Here is a 12851-nt window from a genome sequence, read left to right on the forward strand (position 1 = left end):
TCAGGCCCAAGCCCCTGACTCCCCATTGTTAGCTGCGCGGCCGCCATCTTGAAATTGCTTTTCCCCTTAAGAGCCGAGTTCAGAATAAATAGGCGGAGCTTCCTGGGTGGTGTCTGACGTCACGTGTACGTAAGTGCGTCGCTGGAGATGATGGACAATTTCTCAAGCCCACCGGGATTGGTGGAGCGGGGAGCAATGGATGTGGCCTAATGACGACGCTTGTAGGCAGTACCCCTAACCGCGTTTAAAAGGCATCGAGGAAGAGGCGGGGGCGGCTTGGAAACAGCGAATGAGGAGAAGTGAAGGGAGGGGTTATGTGTGATTGACAGGTTAGACCATCCTTCTCCAGCCAGTAGAGGAGGGGAAGACAGGAGGGCGCGTTATCCCCTCCCCCGCACTGCAAGGGGCCTGATGAATGAAGAATTAAAGAATAGAATTAGTGGGTTTGTAGGAAATAGAGCCTGGCACAAGGAACTAGAGCTTGTGAGACTATAAACTTGGTTGATAAGAGGTAATAGGAGTACAGTAATACTCATACTTTTATAAAGCATGTGTCTTGGTACTGCAGGACTGTTTTAAAAAACTACAATATAAAATTAAGCTGGTATGCATTAAATAGGTCAGGGGAGATGGGGATGGGGGAGGAGAGAAGAGGAGCTATGAGCCGGAGATCCACAGTATGATGAATTGGCAAGTCAACCTTCAGGTGCCACATCTTGAGGTTGCGAAAGCGAAGACGAGCAAAGGCAGTGAGATATGTGCACAAGGCCATGTGACCAGGAGGCAGAGGTAAGTCCTGGCCCTGACTGACATCAGTTCTTGCAGAGTTAGAGTTCTTGCACAGTCATGGGAGGTAGGCTCGAGCCATGACCGAGTTGATGGTGGCCCTTACAAAGTGTAGGTGTTGTGTAGGTTTTAAGATTGACTTTTTGGTTTTGATACTGACCCCTACAGAAGAAAGGAAGTCCAGTAACAGAGCTTCTTGTCTAGACTGTTCTGCCAGAAGCCAGTTGTGGAGATGTGGGAATATAATAACTCCATAACATCTTATACGAGCTGCCACCGAGAAACCCTTGGTGAACACACTGGGAGCGATGGTGAGTCCAAAGGGGAAAATTCTGTACTGGAAATGTTGTGAGCTGACCCTAAACCTGAGGAACTGTCTGTGGGCCAGATGAACGTCTATGTGAAAGCAGGCATCCTGCATATCAAGAGCTGTAAAGCACATACCTTTTTCTAATGAGGGGATGATTTCAGATGGTAACACTCGCAGCAATCTTAACTTTAGGATGAATAGATTGAGAAAACAAAGGGCCATGATAGCCAAGAAAAAGGGCAGATGGAGACCTATCAGGAAGTAAGCTGAATAGAACTCAGTTCCTCAGTATTCCAGAGGGACATACTACAGAGAGGAGCAAACCTCTTGGGTGAGGATGCTGTTGTGAGATTGATCCCAGGAGAGGGATCAGGATTGGGGGCTGTGGATGAGGTAGTGTGCTGACCTATCTTATAGCCATGGTGGATGACTTTTAGCACTCATCTGTTATTGCACTCCAAGCTGAAAAGAAGAATACAGATGACTCCTGAAAGGGGTGGGGTGCTTGTATGCAGTAGGCATTGTGGTTGACTGCTCTCTAAGAGTTTTTCAGAAATATTGGTTCTCTGGTAGTTGCACCTGGGAGGAGGAAGAATGCAAAGGTGGTCCCGGAGGGTGTGATCTGTGAGTTTTCTGATGCTTGTGGGGCAGTTCATATGGCCTCTGATGGAAGAGCTGCTTCGTCCTGTAGCATTGTGTAGGTGGGTAGAAGAACTGGAACTTCCATGCAGGCGTGTAAATACCCAGGGAATGCACTGTAGCTCTGGAATCCTTGAGGGTGTGCAAGGAATAGTCTTGTTTGGTTAAAAGATGGGATTTGTTGAAAGGCAGATCTCAGGTAATACTTTGTACCTCCCTGTGGAAATCAGAGGTGTGGAGCCACAATTCCTGCCACAAGCTATACCCATGGCCCCAGTGTCCACTTCAATCAGCTGAGGATGCAGCGAAGTCCTCACCACCAGTTTACCCTCTTCTATGATTACTTGGAGTAGGTGTACACACAGCTGGTGTGTGCCAAACTGTCCTGGGCAGCTCGAGTAGAGTGTCGATGAGTAGCTCAACTTTACCCAATGCCAATGAATAAAGGATGTCGGGGAGCTGGTGTTGGGTATCCTGTACCTCCTCCAGTGGGATGTAAAGCTCCCCTGCCACCCTCCTTTGGAGATCCTGAAACTGGCAGAAGTCACTAGGGAGTGAAGAGGACACCGAAGCAAGTGCCACATCCAGAGGGGAAGACTGAAACCTCTGTCTTGCTCTGTTGTTACCATCGGAACCAGGCTGAGTAGCTATTCTTCTATCGCCGGTTCTGAGCATCTGCTGGAAGGCATGCAGAACAGGGAAACTGGAGATTTCTCCCTTGCCGAATATGTGGGTTCCGATGAGGAGGATTGTGACCACGGTCCCCAATAGGGCCAGCATGACTGATCCGGAAGGTGCTGAGAATGACCCCCATGGCGTGGGAAATCAATGGCTCTGAAGCAGCTGCAGCTGAGGATATAGTGCCATGGTGTAGACTGCTTCCTTTAGCAGTCCTGATGGCAGTATGTGATGGACAGACCATGCCCCTTATCTGACTCATCTGAAGATGAGAACTCTGAAATAAGTTCTATAGGTGGCACCATTGGAAGCATGTGGATTGCTGGAGCGGGAGGTGAATGATAGGCCAAGTGTGGCATGTCTATAGGGGAAGGTACAATCTCCTAGAAGTGGAAGGTCTAGACAGGCATGGAGAGGTTAGGTCTCCCAGCGCAAACACGTCCTGGGGATCTGGTGCCCTCCCCAGTCTCCCAGGAGCTAAGGGCACTCTCTCCATACTTGGTACTGGTGCCAAAGTGGTGGACTTCCCCACAGTGGAAAGGTGTCGTCTTATGGGGCGCTAATGCTGTCGGCATCAGCAGTTCCATCCCTGGTACCAACAGATCAATTCTCCTGTGGGACCTCTTCTCATGCTTATGGGGCTTGGCACATGCTCTCTCACCATGACTGGAGGCAGTGGAAGGAGAGTCTCCTTTCTTGGTCTTGGAGGAATGCTTATGATCGTGCTTCCTTGCCTCTTGACTAGGCCCCAGCACAGGATCCATAGTGGTGGTACTGCTGGTCCTGGATTCTGATTCTGTAGCAGCAGGGGCACTCGACTGTCTCAGGCTGATGTACAGGAAGGTTCCCCAGCCTGGATCCAGGGCCTCATGGCAACTTCCGTGAGATGTTTCTTTAGGTGGAGAGTCAACCTTCAGGTACAGCTTGCACCTGGATGCAACATGGCCCTCTCCCAAGCAGTAGAGGCAGCGAGGGATCTTCGGCACAATACCTGCATATGGGCACAGGGACAAAAGACAGGCCCCCAAGCAATTCTACTCTAAAACTACTAGAGACTACTTAATAAAATAGTAAAATAAAAACAGTAAAAATCTGTTTAAAAAAAGACTATATACAACTTTAAGAGTGTGTCACAAGCAAATGGACACCACTCATTCTGACCTGGACCATGGGGCAGTGAGAAGGAACGGGAGATGCAGTCGGTCCACCCTAGACCTTATAACTAAACCATAGGGGAGTTCAGGGCACATGAGCAGACCAATGGACACTACTACTTTTAAATTCTCTGGCTCCAGACGCATGGTGTACATGTGTAAACCCTCAGTAGGATACAACAGGGACCATCACTTGAAGAACTGTACATATGAAAGAATACTGCTGCATTAAACATGAACTCAGTTGTAAGCAAGTTGTTAGTTTGTGTAGGAGAAATATGCAAGTATAGCAAGTTAAGTGCATGTGCAGCAAGGTGGAGAGATGAGGTTCTACCACTCTCCAAGTCCAGGGCTTGGAGTAGTCCAAACCCCACTGCTTATTAAAATGGAATGAGACCGCAGGCTCTGGCTATTAAAAAGCAGAATCAGTCAACAAGGTTGGAACATCCTAAATGCACACCACAAGGGGCACATCGGTATTTTTAACAGATTTCCAGAGATACCGAATCCTTGGATTCAGTGTATTAGCTAGCTTTAAACAATTTACACACCAAAGATTTTACTTTTACCATCTTGAAAAGATCAATTTACAGACCTCATTTAAATGTTTAGGATTCACAGCTTTTAGCAATGAAGGCAACCTTTAAAGCAGAGCTGGCAGATATCATGGGCTGCCTACACCCTGCAGTTAGAGCATAAATAAATTCAGGGAACACCATCACAGGGCCTAACAACATCAGCCACACTATCAGAGGCTCGTTCACCTGCACATCCACCAATGTGATATATGCCATCATGTGCCAGCAATGCCCCTCTGCCATGTACATTGGTCAAACTGGACAGTCTCTACGTAAAAGAATAAATGGACACAAATCAGATGTTAAGAATTATAACATTCATAAACCAGTCGGAGAACACTTCAATCTCTCTGGTCACGCAATCACAGACATGAGGGTCGCTATCTTAAAGCAAAAAAACTTCAAATCCAGACTCCAGCGAGAAACTGCTGAATTGGAATTCATTTGCAAATTGGATACTATTAATTTGGGCTTGAATAGAGACTGGGAGTGGCTAAGTCATTATGCAAGGTAGCCTAACCCCCCCCCCCCAAGACGTTCTGGTTAAACTTGGATTATTGCTGTGCACATTGTAAGATGAGCTATTGCCAGCAGGAGAGTGAGTTTGCGTGTGTGGTTTTTGGAGGGGTGTGTGTGGGGGGGGGGGGTGAGAAAACCTGGATTAGTGCTGGAAATGACCCACCTTGATTATCATGCGCATTATAAAGAGAGGTTTCAAAGAGGGATGGGCTATTACCAGCAGGAGAGTGAGTTTGTATGTGTGTCTGTGTGGGGAGGGGGGGGGGGGGGGAAGGGTGAGAATACCTGGATTTGTGCTGGAAATGGCCTTCCTTGATGATCACTTTAGATAAGCTGTTAGCAGCAGGACAGTGGGGTGGGAGGAAGTTTTGTTTCATGGTCTCTGTGTGTATATAATGTCTTCTGCAGTTTCCACGATATGCTATGCATCCGATGAAGTGAGCTGTAGCTCACGAAAGCTCATGCTCAAATAAACTGGTTAGTCTCTAAGGTGCCACAAGTACTCCTTTTCTTTTTTCTTTTTACGAATACAGACTAACACGGCTGTTACTCTGAAACCATAAATAAAATCTGAGTGTTTTATTTATAATAAAAAAAACCCCACAAGACTAGTTTACTTGCATGATCCAGTGCTAAAAATGGTTAAACAAATCCAAGGCTTTTGGGCCCATCATAGCTACTGGCTTCATTATGACACTACATTTACTACCTCTTCTAATCATACTGTGGGCCTGTAATAAATCTCATCTGGCATTCAGCTCCAATAGCTACCCCTTTCGCCAGGTGTTCTGTAGAACCTGCTGAAGGCACCGTGGTCCTTTGCTTGGTTGTTAGAGTAGCCATTAAGCAAGGCTGCAGCTCCCCTTCACCTTGATACTGAAATCCCAGAGATAAAAGCCTTTAGCTGTTTTTTAGCCAATTAGACAAAAAACTGTATAGATTTAAGTTTCTTTATTAATCAGAGTAAACTTACATTTATAACTTATCCAATATATTTATATATGCATACTGCATCTACAATTATCCTTTTTCAAACAGACAGGACTTTTCTGTGAGAGAAGTCACAGTTCTCATTTAGCAACACTTGAGGATTTTGCTTTTGAAACCATTTATGGAGGCAATACTGGCATTTAGAGAAGTGCATATGGGGATGGCAGAGGGGTGCAGAGAAACTGGTCACTAGCACCATGTTTGCTGCCACAGGTTGAGTGGAGCCATATGTAGAGGAGATAAAACTTGTTTACCAGTAATGAGTATTTGTAAGATTACCCTCTCCATCCCAGAGATCCAAATCTTAGACATTGTCAAATACATTTAAAATCCACATTCTCAAGTTCTGTTAATTCACTGGATAACCAAACACTCTGAAAGGCCAGTTTACATCCCCACTTACATTTTACTAAGAAAATATCAGTAAGTGGCTATGTTACCTTTACCTCCTTTCACTGATCACAATTCCAAGACAACTATTTTTCAGTATTTCCAAAATACTCTTTACTATTTCAGATATTAAAAATGCCAAGTGAACAGTCTGACACTCAAATCTATGGTAGAGTGTCTTCTGGCTCTGTAGAACCAGTTATCTAACACAACATTTCTTCATTTAAAAAGGTGAGAGAATTCAGGTTTTACTATATAAAGGCCAAAGACCACCCTTTATAAAGAGGTCCATTTACCACTGCACTTATGTGCAGTCGAACTCCCTTCCACTTACTAAAATACAGACTTCTTTCCGAGTACTTTTAAGAGTCACTAACTGTTCCAAGTCACAGGTCGGAGACAAATGGAGCTTCAGGTATTCAGAAAATACTGTTAGCCTTAATAAATATATTCTCTTTTTACCTGGAAGTGGACAGCTAACAATGACAACCCTTTTAACGAAGCTGGCATCATATCATTTTATCTATTCAAAAGAGGCTTGCAGTTTAACACTGGAGGCAAAGTTAGATGCCATGACAAAAATCTTAAAAACTGAAGTTTTTCTATCCATTGTGGAGATTCACCATTTAATATAGTGACTATTCAAAATTTACACTATGGTACCAAAGAAAGCCATCACATGCCAACAGGAGACCCTTTCAAAGAGGTCCAGTAGAAGCAAAAAGACGAACATTCAGCTTTAATGCAATACCATTTAATAGCTGATGTCTGAAAAACGTTTCAGAATTTCACCTCTAGTAGTATGTTGGAAGTGTGTGTGTGTGTGTGTAAGGTACTGGAAATTAAGGCAGTTTGTACATGAAGATAAAAACAGCATTAACTGAAGCGCATTGAAAAATAGGTTTGTAAATTGTGCCCGAGATGGTAGCTGACCACCAGAGGCCGTCTACACTATTTTTATCTGGGAGGAACTAAGTCATGAATAGTACTGCTCCTCTATAAAAGCTATCTTGAGAGCCAAGAAGAATTAATTAAAAGCAGTGCCTATAAAACATGACAGCTTCCAACAGCAAAGCAGAAGCTATTTTGGAGAGGGTAAGATGCAGTGTTTAAAAAGTGTTTGGAGAGAGGTCAGATTTCTAGAAGTAAGTCGTTCTAAACAGAAGTCTAAACTTACCATGTTCTATTTGCACACTACAGAGTGGTCAAGCAATCCTGCTATGCATTTACAGCCGCTGGTATTTAAAAAAAAAAAAAAAAAAAACACACCACACAACAACAACTCTCTTGGTTAAGGACAGGCAGCCGGAGTTTTTGTTTTTAAATGTTAGACATTGGTAAGATGGTTTTAAAAAACTGGGGTAATTGCTCTTCACTTTCTACTGTACCCGAAACAAAAATACAAATGGAACATGGGAGTGTTTCTATTCAGTCCAAGGAGAGCAATTTAGGACATTTAAAGTTATTTTGAACAAAGAGGGCAAAAAGCTAGTCTATGTAGACATTAACCTTCTCTCTCTAATACATTTTGGTACACTAATGAAAGCATCAGAGTTTACCCTCTTAGAGGTATGCTCTGGTGGTGGTCATTTGCATTCCACAACAAAACAAAAAAAACTTTAGAACAGTATAGTATACTAGACATGACATTTTAAAACAAAATTTATTTAGCTGGATTTGGAACCCCCTATATTCACAATATAATTTAGAATGCAACTGTTACATGAAAAGCAGATGAAAGACTCAAATGGTTACACATACCAGGTAGGTTATTCCACATGCTCCTTCCCCATCTAAAAATACTGACATCTTTGCTTCTGTTATGAGTCTTTAGGTCAACCTGCCTATTCTTTTCCCACCTCCCTGTCTCTGTGCAGGAGTTTACATACAGCGGCAACAATAAGGAGATTAGGGACACTGTCGTATCCAGTGTTTGGACCCTGGAAAGAAGTATGTGTAGCTTAAACAAAAGCACCCCTTTGCCCCACCAAAGAAAAAAGAGCCACCTATAAAAGTTTGATTGTGAGCCAAGCATAAAGTAATCTTCAGCAATGGAGGCCAACCTACACTCTGAAGAATCTGCATAGTAGCAGAGAAAGCTAGGGCCGGAGGAAGGGAAAAGTGTATTTTTTTTTTTAAACCCAAACAGCCACTGCCCTACTGAGAAAAGCTCAAGAACTAAAGAAATCAGACATCCGGCCTCCGTGAGTCTTGCAAGACTAAGTACCATAGTAAAACCTACCCCCACTACCTTAGGCCAATTGTGAACACTTAACTGGGCAACAGCCATGGGCAACACTTATTTCATGGCCTACCTATGCTTCTCCCTCAACAAATAAATGAGAGGGCTTTTCTTGGGAACGTTAACACATCTTAGTTATATAGTTTCTTTACATGGACTTTAACTTCCTTCCCACCCCTAATTTCCTTATTTGAGAGGATTTAAAAAAAAAGTAAATGTAGCCACTGACGACTGACATGATGACCAAATTTAAGGGATACACAGGCATTGCCAGGAATTTCCATGTTTATAAAAAAAATAAAGTTATAAAAACTGCATTTCATCAACTAACATTTTTCTAGATTTGTTATTTTTCATTGATCGATTAATACATTAAATTAAGCTAAGGTTGAGAGACTGGCAAAGTTCTACCAATCTATTTAAAAACAAAAATAAAAGGTTAGTTTTGTTACATTTCAAAATCCACAGCCCATTACATTAAATGTATCTTTCTACAGGAATGATGTTCTCTTTAAACAGATGATTGCAAATATTTTACTGCTAGACACTCAGTTACATTGGATAGTGTGACTGGAACCTGCGGATGGTGAAGTCTTGAGGTTTGTCTGAGTTTCAACATAAGGTATCCAAGGTCCTCTCCCAGAACCATGTGGGGGGGAAAAATAATCATAGATGAAGTTCTTACGATTTTTTCAATCTATTCATGCTTTCTTCCTCCTGCAGTATTAAAAGAAAGTGAAAGTGTGTAAAAAAAAAGTCTTGTCTTCTCTTCTGATTTTGCTAAATACTCTACAACTGTTAATTTGTAGATTAGCTTCAAACTATTGCAATACTAAACTGGAAACAGAATGAACTTTTCACAAAAACAACAATTAGCAAACCTTCCACTTTTTTTTTTTCCCGCTGTAACTGCTGACATACTAGCCCACTTTTCAGGGCTTATGCACAGTATTTACTCTGAGATTTAGATGAACTGTGATCTTTTGTTTTCACAATTAAAGTTCTCTTTAAAATTTGGTTCTTATACCGTGATGCATTCTAAGAGGAAAATGCTTTGCTACCATGAATGCATGCACGCCAAATTCCCTGTAACTACAGCAGAAAGTTTGTGTCCTCATTTCTTGGCTTACTGGTTTTATGCTTGTACACTTGTTTTTTACTGTGATTGTGCCAACCACAATTGCTTGTTCTCTACAGGGCAGCTACTTACTAGCAGACTTCCAATTTCTGCAGGCTGCTGCCATTATTCCAGCCCACCTCTTTGCAATCTTAAAGGATAAGTTACACTACTCTACCGATGAGATATTTGGGTACCAATGTAGCTTTTAGTCAGCTATTAAATACAAGTACTTGAAAAATCCATTACAGCAGTAGGAATCCTTGCTGGTTGCCCGAGTAGAGCAGCAAGATAGTCGAGGGCAAGATTTTCCAGAGTGTTCAATGGAGTTAACTACTTCCACTGACTTCAGTGGGAGTCTTACCATAGATTCGGTACACACCACACCTACCATACGGTAGCAGTCAGGCCAATATGGAGTGCTTTTGAAAAAGCCACCCAAACACACTGTATAGAAAGGCTCAACTATTCTTTCACCTCTAGAAAAGGTCTCTCCCAAAACATGAATGAAGCATATTGGTATGGTAGTGCTTTGCTGCTATTCTGTATAAATTGGAGGATTTCATTCCACATACACACGCTAGTCCAGGGTTCTCAAACCGGGGGTCAGGACCTCTCAGGGGTTCACGAGGTTATTACATGGGTGGGTGTCACAAGCTGCCAGCCTCCACCCCAAATCCTGCTTTGCTTCCAACATTTATAATGGTGTTAAATATATTAAAAAGTGTTTTTCATTTATAAGGGGTCACACTCAGAAGCTTGCTGTGTGAAAGGGGTCACCATACAAAAGTGTGAGAACCACTGCGCTAGTCATTCTGGTATGGTTCAAAATTGCAAAGATTTAAGGACCAATATTGGATCATCTTGTCCATCCCAGTGCCGTTACTACAGATTACTGGATTCTGTACTAGCCAAATCATGAACACCTCAGAAAATTGCACCCCATGAGTATTGGGGCTCCCTGCATAATAGAGCCCACCTCCTGAACCTGGTCCTTTAGTTCCCCTGTGCAGGCTCTATCTGGCAGAAGAAGTCAACGTTCCCAGGCTGAAGGGTTGGGAGAGGTACAGATTGTCGTCAGTACTCCTTGGGTCCACCCTCTGGCTCCCCGCTTGCAGAGTACCCATACCTTCCTCTGCTGTGAAGGGCAACTGTCAGTTGGTAGCTGTGGCAGCGGATGAGTGAGATGGGCAGGGAGCCTGGCCCCTGCAGTGAAGTCACCCACACAGAGAACTAACGGTTTAACCTGTCAGACAAAGCCACCGCCCCTTCATCGCAGCCCTATCAGGTCCTTGCTCCCCCAATAACCTCATCATGCTGTTCTTGTTGGGGGCATGCCCCCCCCCAAGTTTGGGAAACGGATATATGTAAGTATAAGAGCTTTACAAGTTTACCTATGTTCTCATATCCTACCCATCATTGTAGTAGTGCAGTGACTCTAGGCAAGTGTCCTCTCTTAAGGCTTCTCCAATGTTTTAGGTATCATAGCCCATTAGAACCCATTTTACTATAGAAACTAGTATAGACCAGGACACTGGTGTATCCCCTTTTTTCTGTTTTCATATCTTTAGTCTCAAGTTCTTATATTAGCATCGCCTCAAATTGCAGAGTATCCACCAGAATTTTTTTTTAACCACCATCGACTAAGCTCAACTATATTTGTCACATTCCAGTGGAGTTGGATCATGTGTTTTAAAAGCTATATAAATTAAATACCACTAGTTGACCACCTGCATGATCACCACTTCTACTCACAGAGCACCAAAATGTTGCTTTTACCTCTGATGTGGGTTTTCCATCTTCTTCCTCTTCCTCCTCATCCTCTTCCTCCTCTTGACTAGCACTTCCAACATCAGCATCGCTCTTTTGCTTCTCTTCTAACCAAACAAAATCAAGAATTAAATGAATTTATGTTCTGTTTTCTAGGGAGAAATGATTCACCTTAAGTTCTTCACTGGCTTCAGTCTAGGTCTACCAATACTCCTGTCCTCACTTTCTACATGAAAGAGTAAACCAATTCCAGGTTCCTACCATATTTCAAGAAGCCTCCATTATGCTTACCCAGCTTGTCTTCATTTGATTCCGCTTCCTCCTCCTCTTCCTCCTCTTCATCTGCCTTGTCTTTCCCTTCCTCTTTCTCTTCATTCACATCAGGCTGAGGAGCATCAGTCTTTTTGTACTCTGCAGCGTTTGGCTGTTTCTAGAATTTGTCAGAAGAGTCCCACAATAAACAACTGCCCATTTTCAGGTTCTTGCACAACCCCATTTTGACCTATTTCTAGATATTTCAGAAGGAAATTCATACCTTTCCAGAACAGCAGAAGAGGACAACAAGGAACACAGGTAGAGCCACAGTTAGGATGTATACTACCCACAGCCAGGGACGCTCTTCAGCAGCTGCCATCATCTGGCCCACAACACCAGGCTAGAAGATAAATTGAATCCCGAAGGCTTGTGTATTTAGCTCTCTTACTCCTGTATGCAGCAAGTTTTATGGCTACCCATGGGGACTGATAACTGTCTCCCGTCATACCAAGTAGACACAGCCTCATGATATATACAGAATTAGCTAATTGCAAAAGCTAATTATTTACTTTACTGTAGCACTGAGGAGCCCAAAATCATGAACCAGAAAAATACTGTGCTTGGCACTGTTCAAACAAATGGTCCCTGCCCCAAGCTTAGTCTTCTATGAATTATTTTAGTCTTCTGAAGTCATGGAACAATATTCGCACAATCTAAAGATTATAAACATGCAACAGTAGGCTATGAGGATGGCCATTTATCATGGCCAAGATTAAAAAGTTATGCTTCCAATAGTAAAAAGACAGGAAAGAGTACGGCATTCGATAAAGGCTGCCATCCCCGCAAAAAAACTATTTTTAAAAATAAGTTACTAAAATACATTACATTTGAACAGGAAAAATCCATAAGAGATACTTATGTAGCCTAGTTTTGGTAGAGAAGATTATATCCTTCATTTTGAAAGCTTATATCTGTTCATGTTTGGAAAAAAAAAGTTAAGGACTATCAGCATAGTTTTTTTTGTAAGAGTGAAAGCTAGAGGAGCTTGAAGCTCTTCTAGACAAGTAACAGATACCATTTTTTATTGTTAGAAGTATACAAAAATAAACTTTTGCTCCTCACCTCAGCAGCACCATCAGCTGCCTTTTTTAGACCCCAACCATCATTGGCCCAATCTTCTGCCACGACTTGGTCTGAACAGATGATAAAGTTGTCAAAGAAGATGTCAGAGGTCATTGACCATAATTCAAGGCCCACAGCAGTGAAGGGAGTCATTCTGAAAGGTTCTAGATCTTCAAAGAAATCTGGGTTTGGGATCTTCCTGGGCTTCCAGATTCCCTGGAGAAGGCAAAGAAAACTCAGCATCATACACCACACAAAATCTGTTTTTCTATTTGGGTTGGAAAACTTTGCCGGGGGGGGC

The 12851-nt window shown here is 42.8% G+C and overlaps 1 protein-coding gene across 3 annotated transcripts in view; it reads right to left on the reverse strand.

Annotated features, from left to right (window-relative positions):
* Positions 1–7275: 7275 nt before the first annotated feature.
* Positions 7276–12851, reverse strand: part of CANX (calnexin) — a 59644-nt gene continuing 54068 nt past the window's right edge. For all 3 annotated transcript variants that reach the window (XM_074960347.1, XM_074960346.1, XM_074960344.1), the window contains 5 exons: positions 12551–12766; positions 11709–11828; positions 11465–11603; positions 11183–11280; positions 7276–9003 (listed from right to left, as the gene is read on the reverse strand). In XM_074960347.1, coding sequence (XP_074816448.1) covers positions 8968–9003; positions 11183–11280; positions 11465–11603; positions 11709–11828; positions 12551–12766 — 609 coding nt within the window. In that variant the 3' untranslated portion in view covers positions 7276–8967. The remainder of the gene's footprint in view (positions 9004–11182; positions 11281–11464; positions 11604–11708; positions 11829–12550; positions 12767–12851) is intronic.

The sequence above is a fragment of the Natator depressus genome, chromosome 8, assembly GCF_965152275.1.
Source record: "Natator depressus isolate rNatDep1 chromosome 8, rNatDep2.hap1, whole genome shotgun sequence".
Taxonomy (NCBI): Eukaryota; Metazoa; Chordata; order Testudines; family Cheloniidae; genus Natator; species Natator depressus.